This window comes from Eschrichtius robustus, chromosome 16 (genome assembly GCF_028021215.1).
Source record: "Eschrichtius robustus isolate mEscRob2 chromosome 16, mEscRob2.pri, whole genome shotgun sequence".
NCBI lineage: Eukaryota > Metazoa > Chordata > Mammalia > Artiodactyla > Eschrichtiidae > Eschrichtius > Eschrichtius robustus.
In genome coordinates, this window is record NC_090839.1 from 86,103,406 (window position 1) to 86,120,132 (window position 16,727).

The following is a 16,727-nucleotide window of genomic DNA, read 5'->3' on the forward strand; positions in this document are numbered from 1 at the left end:
GTCTGTTGATGGTAGGGTGCAGGGACTCCACTGTGACAAGTGAGTCAGGCCTCAGCTGCTCAGGAGGCAAACTCTGACCTTGGGCTGGCAGCTGGGGGGTGGGGATTGGGAGAGGGGTGGAGGACTGCATTCCCAAAGCCCCACCCCAGCCGAGCCCAGGGTGGGACTTGGGGCTGGATGAGAGTTGCCCCCCTGATGACAGTGCCCTGGGACTGCATTGCCCCCCAGCAGGTGTCTGCTCACCTGCAAACACCCTAGTGGGCACCGACACACACTCTTTCCTCGACTGTTCTGGAGAGAACCAGTTGAAACCACTCCACTTGTCTTGGGTTGCTAGGTAAACTCACTCGCCCACTCTGCGGCCAGTGAGTTCAGGGCACCCGGGAGCCACTGCTGTCCCTCTCAGTCTCCCCGAGCCGCCTAACCCCCCAGCTCCAGATTGACCTCAGCAGCTGTGTGACACTTGCCGTCTGTTCCCTTTCCCCTCCCCCTTGCTTGTTTTTTGACAAAGACCAAATGTTATTCTTTACTTCCTTAGGGCTCTGTCTGTGTGAGTGGACGCCTGGGGAGAACTCCCAAGAACTCCCGGGCCCCCTCCCAGCTCCCACCCCCTCTCCGCCTCCTCCCCCAGCATTCCGGCTCAGGGTGAAGCCCGTTCTCCTGGGAAAGCGGGACAATCCCAGCTTCCTGAGAACCCCTCTCTACCCTGCTCTCCACACAGGAATCCTCAGTCCTTTCAGGGCCCAAGTTCTAGGCCAGGTGGGTCGCTCTCGTCCAGAACTCTCTCCTCCGGCCCCTCTCCCCAAGCAGGGTGCCTGTAGCTTGGGGTGGAAAGAGGAAGTGACAGGAACCCAGTCTGTTGCCCATACCCTGCTCTCCACACTTCCTCGCCCTTCAACCCTGACAGACTAAAAACTTCAAGCTCTGCTGACTGAATCATGTGGAACCTCTCCTCCTGCTTCCGCAGCTCTTTCTGAACCAGCGTTTTCCTTGCGCGTGTGCTGTGGCGCAGGTCCCTGATGTCCCTTGGACTCGGTCCCGGGGCCCTGATAGTAGGATGAATCCTGAGGTGGGGGGAAGGGCTGCTCTCACAAAAGAGAAGTGCAGCTCATTCTTTCACAGACCACATCCTGTGCCTCCTGTGCGCTGCTCCTCCAGCCCCGCTCCGCTCCCTTCCGCCCGCTCTGAGCTTCTGCCCCTGCTCCCTGGCTCGCCCCATCGGAACCTGCCCTCCACCCCCCTCATCCACGTGCGCGTGCGGCACACACATTTGTGGATGCAGAGAAAGCGGGCAGGTGGGGGGGGAGGGCGGGAGGACTGCATCTCATCCTCCCACCCTCTCTGCAACTGTCTTCTCCTGTGACAGGTGTTTTTTCTGTGCACGCCAGGGTTGGGAGCAGAGAGGGTTCCTGGGGCGTCAGGCTGTCGTCTGCCCTGGTAAACACAGGGCCCAGAGACAGAACCTGACAGGTTATTTCTACTTCATTTCCTGTCACAAGACTCATTTCCTTGGGGGATATACCCCAGCTTCCCCTCCCCTCGGCTTTTGCTTGCCCCTCCGTGGAGAGGGCCCTCTAAGAAGCTCCCCGAAGTTCTGTCCCCTGGGACTTCCCCAGCAGGCCCTGGGCCCCTCGCAGTACCGGCTGCGCAGAGGGAGCACAAAGCCGGGCTTGTAGCCGTCTAAGCAGTGAGGGCCTCCAGCCAGGCAGAAGCCCCGTGCCGGGCTCCTCGCGCTGGTCTAGCAAGCCACTGGTTGAGAGAAAAGGATGGTAGTAGACTCTCCCGTCCTTTCCACCCTCTCCACTCCTCGCCCGTGCCCAAGACTCGAGGTAGAGGAGCTGGTCTGAAGTCCGGGATCGGCGAGAGAGGAAGTAGAAGCAGGAAGGAGGCCAGCTCTGAAGACGGTGTGCCTGGGGCTCCACCTCCCGCCTCCGGCTTGGTCCACTTGCCTTTCCCTCCAGGTCCTTGGCAATCTGTAACTTCATAGTCCCTTGGGCCTGGCTTGCTGATCCCAGGGGCTGGTGAAAAACTGGTGGCCAGTGTCAGGTCTCTAGAGCCAGGCTATAATAACCCTTGGTGGAAAATAGGTAGAGGTTGGGAGACAGGGCGCCTAGGAGGGATGAGCTTTCTCGGTCGTGTCCCCCAGGGGTTGTTCATATTCTTACCTTGAACCTCCCAGCCCATCACCTTGCTAGTTCCTTTGGAGCACCAGCCTTCTCCTATGACCTTTGCCTTCCACCTCTCCAGGCATCACAGAACAACAGGAACCACAAGAGTTACAGAATCTAGCCACTCTTACAGAATAGCCCTGCATTTGTGTGTTTGAAGATGGTGTTCATGGCTCGCCCCCCTCCCCCAAGTCTAGGCTTCTCCAGCCCAGTGACCCCAAGGCCTTTGCCTTCCCTTTGCCGCTCTGGCTATGCTTGGAATGGGCTCCAGGTTACGGAAGGCTTTCTTCTCGCTCTAGAGGGTCCAGGTTTATAGGTCTAATTCCTTGGCTCTGGGGAAGTTCAAGGTCTTCCTGTCCAGGGCTGTGTCTTTGCAAGCTCTCTCCTGACACTTGCTTCCCCTAGACCTGTCCCGGAACCGGTTCCCCGAGGTGCCAGAGGCAGCGTGCCAGCTGGTGTCCCTGGAGGGTCTGAGCCTCTACCACAATTGTCTGAGGTGCCTGAACCCAGCCTTGGGGAATCTCACAGCTCTCACCTACCTCAACCTCAGGTAGGGAGGCAGGGCCACCGGAGGGTAGGGGGTGGTCCTTCTCGGCCCCAAGTACCAGTGAATGGCACCCTGAGTGACCCTCCCGGTGACCCTGAAAGGACAGCGACGCTGGGAGGCCATGCCTGGAGGGTGAGCCCACTGCCCTCCTCCCTCCCACAGCCGAAACCAGCTGTCATCGCTGCCGCCCTACATCTGCCAGCTGCCCCTGCGAGTGCTCATTGTCAGCAACAATAAACTGGGGGCCCTACCTCCCGACATCAGCGCCCTGGCAAGCCTGCGACAGCTCGTGAGGATGGGGAGCAGGGTGACAAGAGGGACCGATGAGCCAGGCACTAGGGGCCTTTGGGGGGCGGGGGAGGGCAGGGAAAGGAGGGATGCGCCCTAGGGGAAAAGCCAAGACTAAAGCAGGCGGCCAGGTCCGGGAGGTAGTTTCTGACGCTCCGGGTCAGTGGCTCCTTCCCTACTTCTTTCCTCGTTCTAGGATGCGAGCAGCAATGAGTTGCAGTCTCTCCCCGCGGAGCTGTGTGGCCTCCCTTCCCTGCGGGATCTCAATGTGCGGAGGAACCAGCTCAGCACCCTGCCTGACGGTGAGGAAAAGGAAGAACTGGAGGGGTGTGAGGGTGTGTGTGTGTGTGTGTGTGTGTGTGTGTGTGTGTGTGTGTGTGTGTGTGTGTGTGTGTGTGTGTGTGTGTGTGTGTGTGTGTGTATCTACCTTGGAGGAGTCACAGACAGGGAATCTTCAAGGAAAAATAATGCCTTAGTTGCCCAGGGTTTTGCAATGTATGAGACACACTGTAAATTATTTTCTGCTCTTGACCAGCAACCCTCTGAGGCTGGCAAGGCATGGGTTATTAGCTGTACTTGACAAATGTGGGGAAAGGTACAGGAAGGGGAGTGGTGAGTGCATCGGCACCCTGTAGAATTTCACGGTCAAGAGGAGCCCTCAAGGTCACCCAGTGTCACCACTTAGCGCCCACGAAGCTCTCAAAACCTGAGTCAGGTGAGGTCCTGTGCTGCCTCCCCAGAGATTCTGAACCAGTGAGCTGGAGCTCAGGCAACCCCATTTTAATGAGCTAATTGTGATGTACCGGACACTTGATAGCCTTTGCTCCAAAGCAGGCACACCTTCCTTTATTCAGCCAGCATTGTTGTGTGTGTGGGTTGCCTGTGTTTTAGGTGGGGACCAGGTAGATGTGAGTGATGTCACTCAGATCTGGGGCCAACTCTTAAGATTTAATGGCTTAATGGGGAGAGACAAGCAGAGGGAGGCGCTAGAACAGGAAACTTAGCGCTGCAGGGGCTAGAGGGAGCCGTGTGGCTCTGCGCAGGGACCTGGGGGACCTCAGTCAGCCCAGAGGTGCAGCAGGAGCTGACCTTTGAAGGAGAGTTCTCCATCCTTCTGCAACCCAGGCAGAAGCAACCCTGTGTGTAAAACACGGAGGTCCAGCACAGATGTGGTTAGAAAGGCAAGCCAGGGCTAGGTGGGAAGGCTGGGGCCATGCTACCCATGGTTTTGAAGAACAAGAGAGGGGAGTAAGGTGGCCATCCATTTTCTCTAGGCTCCCCCCAACTCCTTCTTTCCTTCTAAGACAGTAGGGGTACAAATAAGGATTTGATCAGGGCTCTCTCTGGGCCATAAAAGAGACCCCAGCAAAATGCCCTGGGGGCCCAGAGGAAGGAGCAATAAATTCCAACCTAGTGTTTAGAAAGATTTCATAGAAGAAATGACCCTTGAGCTGAACCTTGAAAGATGCATGGACAGAAAAATGGGGTTCTCCTACCTGAGCAGACAGCATGTGGAGAGGCCCAGAGCAAAGGGGGTGGAGGGTTGTCTGATACGGTGTGAGGGTGGGCAGCGAGGTGCGAGACATGGGCGGAGCCAGATCATGAACTCCTTAACCAGGGAACGGTGCTTGACCAGAGAGCAGTGATTTTTTTCTTTTTTTTTTTTCTTTTTCCCACACATGAACATTTATTAAACATTTTGAGTATTATACACAATTTGCTTCTTTTACTTAGCAATTTTTGGCATTTTCCTGTCAGTACTTCATTCTTTTTAACTGCTGTAGAGGTTACATTTTATAGACATATTGGTTAGTTATTTCTTATTAATCAACATTTGGGCTGTTTCCAAGTTTGAAAAAAAAAGTTGCAACAGATACTCTTGGGTCCATATCTTTGTTCAGGATTAATTTCTAGAAGTGGAAGTTCTGGGTCCAAACCCAGAATATTTTGAATTTTAATTGATGTTGCTAACTTACACTCTAAAAAGGTTGTACCAATTTATAAGGCAGAAAATGCTATTTTTTTTTTTGGATACTTAATCTAAATCTTTGCTAACGTGTTGGGTAAAACATGTTTTAATTTTCATTTTTTAATTCTGTGAAGTTTAGTTTCTGACTTGCTAATTTTTGGTTTCTAGCAATATTCATTCTCAATTTATTACCTCTTGGAATTTTTAATTTTAGCCATTATGCTTGATTTTAGATTATTCTTTTTTGTAAAGAGCAGCCAGTTCTTGTTCTATCATTGGAACACCCCACGCGATCTCACTGAAGATCAGAAACAAAGTTTTTTAAGGTCTCAGACCTTCTCCTTTAACCACCGAAATGGTAGTCTTGTACCTGCCTCTTTACTATCCCTGAGGAATATCCTGGATTTTTCAACTTATTGACTCCTGGTCTGAGTGAAGAGAATTTTTGTCAGAAGTGTCATATAAAGTAATTCACAGTCCCTCTTTTGATCTAATTTTAATAACTGAATGCTAGCTCTTCTGTTTATAATCCATTTCTGACCTTGGACCCATCTGCCTAGCTCCTAGCTCTATAGGCTCTGGTTTCAACTCATGCTGCCAGGGCACTCTCCCACTTTGGGCTGTCTTGGTAGATATTCCGCCCTAGGCAAGTGCTGGTCACCTATTCTTGACTCTTGATGGGAATTCAGGAAGTTACAGCAAGAAATGTTTCACAAATGGTATCTGATACAGTCTAGTTAAGATTAATGGGGAATAAAAGTACTTTGCTTAGAAATAATTATCCATAGATCTAAAGTCAACAAAAGTCTCTACAACAAAAAATACATAATTTTTTCGGGGGGAGGAGGAGGCTTGAAATAGATCAGAAAACACTTTCACATTAATTGTTTTTTTCATATACTTCAAATTTGTACTTAATGCCTTTCTCCTCCTGGACATCAGAAGGAACACCTGGATATTCTGGGATAAGTTTATATTTTTCCAAATCAATTTCTGGAAAAAAATGTGTCACTTTCAAATTCCTGCATGATCCTTGTCACAAATAGTCTAAGATGGCCTGGCTTGTTCATGGCTTCCTTATAAACAGAACTGCCTCCCACTGTCCAGACCATGTCCACTTTATTTGTTGATTCTGGTTGCTCAATAAGTTTTAAGGCTTCATCCAGACTTCTGGCAAGAAAATGAGCTCCCTGTGGAGGTTCCTTGAGTTCTCTACTGAGAACTATATTAATTCTGCCCTTTAAAGGTCGATTCTTCTCTGGAATGGAGAACCATGTTTTCCTACCCATAATCACCGAATTCTGTTTACCTTCTACTGAAGAGGTTGTGGTCATTCTTTGGAAATACCTGTATTCATTCCTGAGCGGGGGCCAGGGCAGGTCCCCGTTCTTGCCAATGCCCGTGTTCTGGGACACAGCGACGATGCAGTTTAGCGGACGAACCTCGATAGCGGCAGGAAACACTTCTGAGCTAGCATGTCACACTGACAACGGGGATTACCTGCCAGCTTGGCGTGAATTTTTCAGAGCAGTGATTTTTATTCTTATTCTGTGTCCCGGGGCACCACTAATCCAGCTGTGCCTTTCTGAGAAGTGGAGAAGGGTACCCTCTCCTGTGGGTGGGCCAGGGCTTGGCTAGTGGAGCGCTGTACGGTCGCAGCCCCCTCTCCCCGTGCCTTTGTGCAGGGTGCAGCCCGCTCACCCGCAGCAGCCCCGGCTGCAGATCCTGGAAGGCTTTTGAGCAACGCGGTGGCACAGTTTGGTTTGGGCCCTGTGATGGACACTTGAGAAGGAGGAAGCGGCGGTGGGGTGGGAGGAGAAGACGAGGGAAGCATGTGGGGTGGGCAGCAGCTGAAGTTGGTCTGAGCGGGAAGAGGAGCAGGGAGGTGGTTCCTGGGGAGCGCCCTCAGCCAACCAGGGCAGAGGCGGTGGCCCCAGGGGTGACCCACCAGCCAGAGCAGGGGGCAGCGGAAGTGAGCACAAGGCCCCGCCCCGGGGCATGCTTCTAACTCTTCCCTCACCCACCCCCAGAGCTGGGAGACCTTCCTCTTGTCCGCCTGGATTTCTCCTGTAACCGTGTCTCCCGCATCCCGGTCTCCTTCTGCCGCCTCAGGCACCTGCAGGTCATTTTGCTGGACAGCAACCCCCTGCAAAGCCCGCCTGCCCAGGTGAGGACGGGCCCGAGAATGGGCAGGAGTTGGGGGCATAGGTCCCTTTGGTAGCCAAGCAGGATCTGGGAGGCCCCCCTCTCTTCCCCTAACTACCCCCCATGCGCCTCCACACCTAGATCTGCCTGAAGGGGAAACTTCACATCTTCAAGTATTTGTCAACAGAGGCTGGGCGGCGCGGGGGGTCTGCACTGGGGGACCTGGCCCCTTCCCGCCCCCCGAGTTTCAGCCCCTGGTAAGTTCCAAGTGGGAAGGAAGGAAGCCCCTGGATACTTAAACCCCTTCCTAGCACCAGGGACCCCATGGTTTCCAGAGGGCGGCTGACGGGGTTGCTGCCCAGAATGGGGCTGACCAGCTCTCCCTGGCTGGCCCCAGCCCCGCTGAGGACTTGTTTCCGGGACGTCGGTATGACGGAGGGCTGGACTCAGGCTTCCACAGCGTTGACAGTGGCAGCAAGAGGTGGTCTGGAAATGAGGTAAGGGCCTCCTTTCCAAGGATCATGGGGGATCTCAGGCCCAGGGGAGAACCTCTGAGCCGGGGCCCTTCGCCTGCTACCTCTAAAGCTCAGAGTGACCGGTGATGGCTGGAGTCCTCTTCCTTCGCTCGCCCGAGTATCTCTCGCGGGGAAGGTCTGGCTCAGCAGCAGAGCCTGAGGCCCTGAACCCCATGGGCCCCGCGACTCCAGAGAGGCTGTCTCCTATCTGCATTTCTGCATTTACAGTCAACAGATGAATTTTCCGAGTTGTCGTTCCGGATCTCAGAGCTGGCCCGGGAGCCTCGGGGACCCAGGGAGCGGAGGGAGGATGGCTCTGGTGTGTAGTGGGGTCACGGGCTAGGGGCCAGGGGGGCATGGACGAGGGCCTAAGCGCCCCCATTGGCTCGCTGATGCGCACTGCTCTCTCCAGCTGACGGAGACCCTGAGCAGGTTGACTTCATCGACAGCCACGTCCCTGGGGAGGACGAAGAGCGAGGTGCTGGCGAGGTGAGGGGAGCCCGCGTCGCCTGTCCATCTACCATGAGAGAGCTGGAGGAGGGGAGCCAGTGCAGGCTCGGGGAACCCCCTCAGCCCCTCTGCTGTTCTTTCTTCAGGAGCAGCGGCCACCAGAATCGAGCCCTGTGGCAGGGGATGGGGAGAGGGCACCAAGCAGCAGGTACCCGGAGCCACCTGAGGCGGCGCCTCCTCCCTGTACTCCATCGCGCCGCCCTCTGCCCTCTCCTCCGGACCTGCTCCACCTGTCATCCTGCCTCTGCCCCGCAGGCGGGAGGAGCCGTCAGGGGAGGAGAGGCGGCGCCCAGACACCTTGCAGCTGTGGCAGGAGCGCGAGCGGCGGCAGCAGCAGCAGAGTGGCGTGTGGGGTTCCCCAAGGAAGGACAGGTGTGGGCGTGGGAGCAGCTGCCCTGGCGGTGAGGCCTCCTGAGCTTCCCTGCCTCTCGGGGTTGGCGGAGCCCCGCCTGGCACTGCTGACCCCACACCTTCATTTTCTAGTTTTCCGAAGCTGGGGGTCAGGGCTCCTGGCGGGGGTGCTGCCGCCTCGTCCGCTCAGGCCACCTACAAGTATGTGTCCTCCTGGACTCCGCCTCCCTCGGTCCCCGCCCTGCGCCCCCTTCCCCTGAGCATCCCCCCGATTCCCCTTCTGTCTCTCCGCAGCGGCACGCCCAAGTCCAGTGCCACCCAGCTGGGAGCTCCGGGGGGGCAGGGTGCTCCCACCCCCGCCTCCACCGCCCAGGAGCCCCTTCCTACGGCGGGACCAGGTGGGACGGCGGCGCTGGGAGGAGGGTGCGGGCCTGTGTAGGTGGTGGTGGGGGGGGTTGAGACCTGGTGGCCTGAGGAGGAGGAGTAGGACACTGAGGGATGCTTCTCCTGCCCCCGGCCCCGGCCCCCAGCGAGCGCACCTGCAGCCCGGCCGCTCAGCTCCATTCAGAGACCAAACAGCTTCCTCTTCCGTTCTTCCTCTCAGAGCAGCTCAGGTGGGTCTTCCCTCCTCCCCAGTACTAACCCGGTGCTAATCCAGCACTAACCCCGGCGCTGGGGCTGTCCCTTCGGGCCTGGGAGTTCTCTGGTCAGTTGTCCCATTGTGTTGAAAATCCCATAAGCGCAGAGGCAGGCGATGTGGGTGCCAGACCCTGCGACCCGGCTACAAAGTCGATGGTGCGTAGTGGAGGCGGCCCCACACCCTCCTCTGTCTCCAGGCCCTTCCTCACCGGACTCTGTCTTGAGACCTCGGCGATCCCCCCAGCTTCTGGACGAAAAGGAGGTGATGGCTCAGCTGCGCCAGGTATAAGAGGTGGGATCTGCGTGGGTGGAGCCTGGGCTCCGCATGGCGCCTGGAGGTTCCCGGCTTCCCTCAACAGCCTCTTTGCCTACCCTGGTACCTCCCCTGGAGACCCTGACTTCTCCCCCTCCTTCCCCTGCCTCCCAGGTGCTTGAGTCCCAGCTGCAGCGGCCCCTGCCCGAGGACCTGGCAGAGGCTCTAGCCAGTGGGGTCATCCTCTGTCAGCTGGCCAACCAGCTGCGGCCCCGCTCCGTGCCCTTCATTCACGTGCCCTCACCTGCTGTGGTCAGTTGGGGCCCAGGCAGGAAGTAGGGGTTGGGATGGGGACTCCTGGGGCCTCCCCCTTACTCTCTTTTTCCTTTCTTACCCACCCCCAGCCAAAACTCAGTGCCCTCAAGTCTCGGAAGAATGTGGAGAGTTTCTTAGAAGCTTGTCGAAAAATGGGGGTTCCTGAGGTATGGGGGTGTGTCCTCAGGGGCCCAGGGCTGGTCTCTCCTACAAAGGGTGCAGTGTCCTGGGCTCAGTGGGGCAGCCTGCATGGATGGCAGGGTTCCATTCACGGGGGGGTGTCTGCTCCTCAGCAGGAAGCACATCCGCCAGCCCCTGTCCCGCATGTCTCCCCTGCATGCCTCCCTTCCCTGCACTCTGCATGTCTCCCTTCCCTGCACTCTGCATGTTGGCGTGGCTCTGGCCCTGGCACGTGAGGGCAGGGGGTGGGAAGGATTGTCTTGCTGCTGCTGCTGCTGACGTCTTTTGTCCTTTGTCCTTGTCCATCTGTCCTACTCTCCCTTCCCAGGCTGACCTGTGCTCGCCCTCGGATCTCCTCCAGGGCACTGCCCAGGGGCTGTGGACCACCCTGGAGGCTGTGAAGCGGGCGGGGGGCAGGTCCCCCCCGCCCCTCTGGCCCCCCTCTGGTCTGGGAGGCTTCATCCTCTTCTACATGGTCCTCATGCTGCTGCTCTGTGTCGTCTACACTCGGCTCCTGGGTTCCTAGGACCTGAAGTCACCCCTACCCCTACCCCCTTGCCCTACTTCTATTTATAAGACTCCTGTGCAAACCCCCTTCCCCACCGGTGGTGCCTTCAGCCCCTACCAAAGACACTAGTGAACCCCCCTCCCCTCATAAACACTGACCTCAGAGGCCCCACTCTGGTGCCCCCAGACCCTGGGCCCCCAGCCTCTGGCCACCCTCCTGTAGCCCCTCCCCTCTCAGTGCTGATGGTGCCTTTTAAGTCCTCTCCCTGCCCTGCCCTCTGCTTCCCTAGAGGGTAGGTCTTAACCTTCCTTCTTGCACCATCCCCCCCCCCCAGCTGCTATAGGGGGCTAAATTATCTATATTTTGTAGAGAGAACTCTATATTTGTAGGGGATGCAGGGGCCCAGGCTGGGTCTCCGTCTCTTGTATAAATTGTACAGACCGTGGCTGCCTGTGTGTGTGTGTGTGTGTGTGTGTGTGTGTGTGTGTGTGTGTGTGTGTGTGTTTGCGTCTGCTCCTGCTGTGCCGGGGGCCCATCCCTGGCTGTGTCCCCTGGGCTCTATGTGCCAGCTTGCCTACTCCAACATTTCCCTCTGGAAATGGCAGGTCTGTCCTTTCCTCTGAGTCGCGGCCCCCTGTGTCATCTCCCTTCTGTTATCCTCTGGCAGCTTCCTTGCATCTCATTTGTCCACAAGCCACGTCCAGGGTGCCCTTGACCTTTGCCTGCTACATCCTGTCAGCTCCCTTTGCCCAGGCTCCTTTAGGGTGGTTTCCCACCCTACAGCTGAAAGGAGGAGGTGACAAGGGGAACTTAATCTGGGCCCCTCCCCCTAGGAGTCCCTGTGCCAGCCCCACCACATCCTGGAAGAGGAGGGGGCCCCGGGAAGGGGCCTCCCCTACATCGCTGCTGTCATCCATGCACTGCTGGAACGGCCTTAGGGGTTGAGGTCAGGGTGCAGGGGCCCGACCCGGCGGGAACCCCAGAAACAGAGAAGACAGCCACGCCTGGGCTCTGCTCTCTAGCGAGGACTGGTGAGGGCGGCCTCGGGCCTGGCCCTGTGCCTCGGGCACCTGTCTGCCTGGGAGCTTGGAAGCAGGCTGGCCCAGCAAGGCGCGAGGCCGCCTCTGGGCGTGGTCGAGGGTCTGGGATGGGAGACTGGGGGCTGGGTGTTGTGTCACGTGCAATAAATGGAAGCCGGAAGCCCTCTAGGTTGCCCCTCAGGGGTGTGTGTGTGTGTGTGTGTGTGTGTCTGCGAACGAGAGCGCTGCGTGCCGGGGACGGGGTAGCCTCCACGTCTGGGCGCCCCAGTTCCCTCTGGCCGTTTTCACCCTTTCGTGCGGCCCCGCCGTCCGCGCCGCTAGGGGGCGCTCGCGGGATCCCGGCGGGACCGTGCGCCACGTGGCCCGGAAACGCGCTGGACGCCTGCGCCGCGAAGCCCTGCGAGGTGGGCCGCAAGCTGGGCGCGCAGGGCAGCGCGGGCCACTGAGGGAGGCTGCGCCCGAGTGGGAGCCAGGAGGGACCCGGCGTGCGGCGCGGGGCCCTGACCTGCCCTCCCCCTGGACGCGGCATGTTGCCCTGGACCCCCCGGCGGTGGGGCGCGGGCGAGGAGCAGGCGCCCGAGAAACAAGGCCCCTCGGCGGGCAGCGACCCCGGCCAGGCCTGGGACTCTGGAGAGGAAGCGCTGCGGGAGCCAAGAACAACCCCACAGGACAGGTGGGCTCTGCCGGCGGCACTTGGGCGAAACCCGACGGGGGCCCACAGTGTGAGAAGATCTCAGTTGTCCCTAGCGAAGAAAGGGTATGATCAGTCTCCCCGCACCGGGCACCCTTGGCCCTGCCTTGGAAGTATTCAGACTTGGAGCGGGGAGGTGATTGCGGGAGGCTGTGACCGAAGCATCTCAGTACCGCCCTCTCCCAGTCCTCAGCCCTGGTCCCGAAGGCCTTCCTGGGCCCGGAAAGAGCAGCTGCTGCCTCGGCCGCCCCCAGGCCTGGCTGCCGAGCGGTCCCCGGGAACCCCAGGTAGGTACAGGGTCTTGCTGTCTTTACCCCCAAGACCCTTTTACCGACTCCTGAGCCGATTTTAATCTCTTCAAGTCCAACCCCGCCCCCCAGTTCCCCTCTCCCCCGAGATGACCTGGGAGGTGGCCCCGTCAAGGATGACCCTGCTGGCGCCACGGAACCCCAACTGTGAGGCTAAACCGGGACCTCCGCTGGTGTGGGTGAGTTGGGGGTACCTGTGGCACCAGCCTCGGGTGGGGCAGGGATGCCTTGGGAGGCGGCTGAAGCTCCAGGAGTCTTTCCTGTCCCTCCACAGGGGCTCAGCCGTGAGTCAGGCACCTCGTTCTCAGGCCGGACCTTGCGCCATCCCTCATTCTGCCCTCTGTACGAGGCAGCCTCAGGCAGAGGCCTCAGGCCCAGTCTAGCAGGGCATCAGAGTGGAGAGCAGGCGCCCAGGGATGCAGGTACGGCCTTTGGTCCCCTCAGGCTCCGCAGAGAACCAGTGCGGCGCTTGCCACCCTAGCAACTTCTCCTCCCCAGGGTTCCCGGTGATGTGCTGTGAAGATGTCTTTCTTTCTGACCCTCTGCTGCCCCGTGGGCAGCGTGCTCCCCTGTACGTGTCTCAGGCCCGTCAGCAGGTGAGCACTCTTCCTGCCCTGGCCTCACCCCAGCCTTCACGCAGGGCTTGGGAGGAGCCACTTGCCTCTCCTCTCTCCTCAGGTGATGGGCTCTCTGAAGCTGCTGCTCCCACCCCCAGTCATGTCTCCCAGGGTCCTCCCCACTCCATCCTCTGGCTGCTCCACCGCCTGGCTCAGTGGGCCTGAGCTGATCGCCCTCACTGGCCTCCTGCAGATGAGCCAGGGGGAGCCAAGACCCAGCTCCCCGGGGGCTCCCATGCCCCCTGCTGGCCCCCCAGACCCTGCCTCTGACCACCCAGGTGCCAGTGGTGGCCAGAGCTGTTCTCACTGCACGGACCCATCTCTCCCACGGGCCCCAGACAGCCAAGGTCCATAGCCCCTCTTGGGGAGAGTGGGCCCCCTACTTCCCCAGGCAGGTTCTGTTGACAATAAAACAGTATTGGTTTGCGAACAGGCTCCTTGTGGCAGATAGCAGAGTGGGGCGTGGAGGCAGGGATGGGGTCTCTTCTTCCACCACGGCTTTGGCTGCTCTCCCCTCAGATTCTTGTTACTCATTCCCTCTACAGTCGGGCAGGGGAATCCATGGACTTAAGACTTTTCCAGGCTGACCCAGCAGGGAAACTTTAATGGGGGTGGGGTGCACAGTATAGTCTCCTAGACTAATTAAGTGTATTAGAAGCAAGGACTCCATCAGTTCTGCCAGGCCGGGGAGAAGGAGAATTGTGTGAGCACATAGCTGGTGTTGGGAGAGGTAAAGTAGGGGGTAGGGGGTGTCATCACTTTGGGAGGGCACTAGTGTAAGATACCTGTTGCTCTCATCCTTCTTGCTCTGGGGTCCCAGGAGTTAAGCCGACCCCAGGCAAGCACAGCAGGTGTGTGTGGGGGTGGGGAGGGGCAGATCTCTGTCTTCATCGTCGTCATCGTTGGAGGCAGGGTGGGGAGCCAAGGCTGACTTGAGACTCTGGAGCGATGCTGCAGGAACTCTGTGGGGAAACAGAGGCTCAGGGCTTTGGCTGAGAAGGTCCAGAAATTTGTAGGGGTTTTGTTTTGTCTTAAGGGGGGAAGAGTTCTAGAATTTTCTCCCTTAAAAGAATCCAACTTCTTGGGGAACCTCCTCCCGAAGACTTCCCAGGCGCCACAGTTGGAAGGGGCGGAGTGGGCAGCCCGTCGTAAGGGGCAGCTCAGCGCTTCTGCTGGTCACACGTCCTAGGGGACATCTGGGCTGTAGAGCCTCTCCATCGGGCGGAAGGGGTTTGTGGGGTTCAGGGGGGTGGGCGGGAAGGCATTCTTAACTTTGCCCTTTTTTTTCTTCCTCCACCCCCATCTGTCTGTCCATCCATCAGCTATACCCAGGGGCCACGGGGGTCTCCTCACCGGGGCCTGCCCGAGGTTCTGGAACTCGATGTGTGCGTAGCTGTGTGGGCGGTGCCTGGCCCCGGGGGCGTCGCCTCGCACCTCCAGGGGAGGGACCAGGTCCAGGTCGATGTAGTTGAGGCCGCCGTCCGGGGGCTCGGGGATGTCAGTGCCCATTCCTATGTAGTCGGCGGCCGTGCACACGTACTCCCCGGCTAACTCTGACAGTGGCTGCAAGCAGCGCTGAGCCCCTGCCGGTCCCCAGTCGTCTCCCACGCCGAGGCGAGGGCCTTGGAGCCCGGCTCCAGGCTCCCTGGCCCCAGGCCTGTAGGGAAGAGGCAAGAAGCTCGAGGAAAAGGACCGTGGTGCACAGAGGCTCATGGACACATATTCAGTGACCCCTCCGTCCTGGAGCGGCTGGCGGGAAGCGGCTTTGGCGGAGGCAGGAAGGCCCGGGGGCGCCATCACCACGTAGCCGCTGGCTTGGCCGCCCCCCATGGGCTCGTAGTCACTCCCGGCTCCCTTGGTTATGTAGACCCCGCCCCGCGCCAACCCCTCGGGGTGTGAGGCTGCCGCCCCCAGCCTGGCCAGGGTCTTGAGGGTTGCTTGCTCGCTTCTCTCACTCAGGCGCCCCCGACGGTACAGGCCGCTTGATTGGGCCGCAGAGGCTGGGGTCTCATAAGATTGGGGGACAGAGGGTGTGGAGGCGCTCGTCGGGGGCTTTCTTGGCAGTGGCTCAGCCCTGCCACCGGCACCACTGTCCCCGATTCGCTTCATGGCGGCCAGGACAGTCTCGTGAATGCTTTGGGCCACGACGGCATCGGGCGCCTGTAGCCACAGCTCCCCGGGACCCGTGGGTGCTGAGCGGCCAAGCTCCAGGAAGAAGAAAGCGTCGGCATGGCCACAGCGGCGCACGCTGAGCAGGGACAAGCGCAGGGCCGGCGGCGGAGATGCCCGGGAGGCCCCGGAGCTTCTGCCCCCGGGCTTCCGCAGCAGGCTCAGTACCCCGGAACCCAGGCATAGGCAGTAGCCGCCGCTGCCCAGGCCTCGTGCCCGCCCCAGCCCCTTGGGCCGCAGCGTCACGGGCCAGACGTCCTGAAACGGAGCGAGGATCCAGGCCCCGGGGTCCTCGTGGGAGTCGGGACCTGGAGAGACAATGGTCTGGTCACAGGGGCTCCCTGGCCGGCATGCTGGAGTCACTGTGGCCCGGGGACTGAAAACGTGTAAACCCTTCACGTTTGGACTTGATTTCGGAGACCTGGGGAAGGGACAGACTACGGATAAACCAAATCCACGATCATCCCCCTCCCCCCGCGCCCCCGGCCCCCCGCCCCTCCCCCCACCCCCGCCAGCTCAGTCTCAGGCAGCCCGGGGCTCGGGCCTCACCGGCGGCGGCGGCGCGCGCCTGGAGCAGGGCGCTGTACCACGCCTGCTGCTCCGCCTCGCTGGCCGCCGCCACGCCCAGGCTGCGGTCGCGCGTGTAGAGGACGATCAGGTGTCGCTGACGCGCGTCCACGCGCTTACTGATGGTGCACGCGCCCTCCAGGCTCACGCTGAACTTGGGCGGCGCTCGGCCGGCGCGGAACTTCTTCTCGCTCTCGTAACACTCGAGGCGCTGCGGATAGGCGCGGAGCACAAAGAAGCGGCGGCGCTGGGACTTCTGCTTCCGCAGGTGGCCGCAGAGCCGCACGTCAGCCGGGCAGGCCCAGGGCCGCGGCGGACCCAGGGCCACGTCGGCTGACTCGAACTCCGGGGTCGTCGTGGGGTCTCCGGGCTTCATCCCGGACCCAAAGCAGTAAAGTGTCCGGAGCAGGGGCTGGGACGGCAGAGGTGGGGTAGACGTAGCGGTCCCCGGGGAGGGGGGCGGCATCCTGACAGGCGACCACCCGTCTTGATGCCCAGCGTCTCTCCCCCCGCTCCCGACTTGAAGTTTGGGGCAGGGGGTCCTTAGCGTGTGCCCCAGTGGCTGCCCGGTGGCCTGAGACACCCGAGGCTCCGACAGACTCTGAGGCTTGACCCCTGCGCCTCCTGTCGCCTCGTCTCCTGTCCTCTCCCCTCCCTCCCAGCGCGGATCGCGCCAAAGTCCCCACCCCCGCAAGGTTAACCCTCGCGCGCCCCGGAGCCGGACGCCGGGCGGTGCGAGTGGAATGTGAGTGGGGAAATCCAGGAGCGGCGGCCTCCGCCTCACCCCACCCCGTGTCCTGGGACTGGGCTTTTGCAGGGGCGGGGGTGGGGCGGCGTCTCTACTGGTCTGAGCTGCCGGCCGGCCGGCCGGCCGAGAAAGCGGCGAGGTGAGGCGAGTGTGCGTGGAGCCACGTCTGTGGTGACCGCGCTGGCGGCGTCTGCAGCCC

At 59.7% G+C, this 16,727-nt stretch overlaps 3 protein-coding genes and 1 pseudogene across 8 annotated transcripts in view; 2 read left to right on the top strand and 2 right to left on the bottom strand.

Annotated features, from left to right (window-relative positions):
- The window catches only part of LRCH4 (leucine rich repeats and calponin homology domain containing 4), a 13,521-nt gene extending 1,925 nt beyond the window's left edge, over window positions 1-11,596 (top strand). Inside the window, exons 2-18 of one of the 2 annotated variants that reach the window (XM_068525273.1) lie at window positions 2,574-2,718; window positions 2,878-3,004; window positions 3,200-3,305; window positions 7,003-7,139; window positions 7,259-7,374; window positions 7,515-7,614; window positions 7,861-7,951; window positions 8,045-8,121; window positions 8,229-8,290; window positions 8,398-8,514; window positions 8,626-8,694; window positions 8,788-8,891; window positions 9,024-9,107; window positions 9,330-9,415; window positions 9,560-9,697; window positions 9,790-9,867; window positions 11,222-11,596. In XM_068525273.1, the coding sequence (XP_068381374.1) occupies window positions 2,574-2,718; window positions 2,878-3,004; window positions 3,200-3,305; window positions 7,003-7,139; window positions 7,259-7,374; window positions 7,515-7,614; window positions 7,861-7,951; window positions 8,045-8,121; window positions 8,229-8,290; window positions 8,398-8,514; window positions 8,626-8,694; window positions 8,788-8,891; window positions 9,024-9,107; window positions 9,330-9,415; window positions 9,560-9,697; window positions 9,790-9,867; window positions 11,222-11,326 (1,742 nt within the window). In that variant the 3' untranslated portion in view covers window positions 11,327-11,596. Of the gene's footprint in view, window positions 1-2,573; window positions 2,719-2,877; window positions 3,005-3,199; window positions 3,306-7,002; window positions 7,140-7,258; window positions 7,375-7,514; window positions 7,615-7,860; window positions 7,952-8,044; window positions 8,122-8,228; window positions 8,291-8,397; window positions 8,515-8,625; window positions 8,695-8,787; window positions 8,892-9,023; window positions 9,108-9,329; window positions 9,416-9,559; window positions 9,698-9,789; window positions 9,868-10,208; window positions 10,834-11,221 lie in introns of those variants that run through there. The other variant, XM_068525272.1, reaches the window with a different exon arrangement.
- On the bottom strand, window positions 5,843-6,409 carry LOC137750762 (dihydrofolate reductase pseudogene; annotated as a pseudogene).
- Window positions 11,597-11,690: 94 nt separating the features above from the next.
- SAP25 (Sin3A associated protein 25) lies at window positions 11,691-13,474 on the top strand. 5 transcript variants are annotated; one of them, XM_068525280.1, is made up of 6 exons: window positions 11,691-12,185; window positions 12,306-12,406; window positions 12,482-12,606; window positions 12,702-12,849; window positions 12,926-13,023; window positions 13,106-13,474. In XM_068525280.1, exons 1-6 carry the CDS (start codon window positions 11,956-11,958, stop codon window positions 13,397-13,399), a joined length of 996 nt encoding a protein of 331 aa, XP_068381381.1. In that variant the 5' UTR covers window positions 11,691-11,955; the 3' UTR covers window positions 13,400-13,474. The 5 variants fall into 5 exon arrangements, with proteins under 5 accessions (XP_068381381.1, XP_068381382.1, XP_068381383.1 ...); XM_068525281.1 differs by having other exon boundaries at window positions 11,691-12,101; XM_068525282.1 differs by having other exon boundaries at window positions 11,691-12,101; window positions 12,500-12,606.
- Window positions 13,475-13,630: 156 nt separating this feature from the next.
- Window positions 13,631-16,419, bottom strand: LOC137749713 (insulin receptor substrate 1-like). The gene is made up of 3 exons (XM_068523920.1): window positions 15,763-16,419; window positions 14,398-15,521; window positions 13,631-14,006 (listed from the first exon to the last, which is right to left on the bottom strand). Exons 1-3 carry the CDS (start codon window positions 16,244-16,246, stop codon window positions 13,941-13,943), a joined length of 1,674 nt encoding a protein of 557 aa, XP_068380021.1. The 5' UTR covers window positions 16,247-16,419; the 3' UTR covers window positions 13,631-13,940.
- Between the last annotated feature and the right edge of the window lie 308 nt (window positions 16,420-16,727).

Bases quoted from the DNA above. Each gene is read 5' to 3' on its own strand.
- SAP25 (XM_068525278.1), top strand. From the start codon at position 11,956: ATGTTGCCCTGGACCCCCCGGCGGTGGGGCGCGGGCGAGGAGCAGGCG. The intron at 12,407-12,481 runs GTAGGTACAGGG...AATCTCTTCAAG, and splicing joins GCGGTCCCCGGGAACCCCAG to TCCAACCCCGCCCCCCAGTT. The intron at 13,024-13,105 runs GTGAGCACTCTT...CTCTCTCCTCAG, and splicing joins TGTCTCAGGCCCGTCAGCAG to GTGATGGGCTCTCTGAAGCT.
- LOC137749713 (XM_068523920.1), bottom strand. From the start codon at position 16,246: ATGCCGCCCCCCTCCCCGGGGACCGCTACGTCTACCCCACCTCTGCCG. The intron at 15,522-15,762 runs GTGAGGCCCGAG...TTGTCTCTCCAG, and splicing joins GGCGCGCGCCGCCGCCGCCG to GTCCCGACTCCCACGAGGAC. The intron at 14,007-14,397 runs GTGAGGAGACCC...GTTTCCCCACAG, and splicing joins AGAACCTCGGGCAGGCCCCG to AGTTCCTGCAGCATCGCTCC.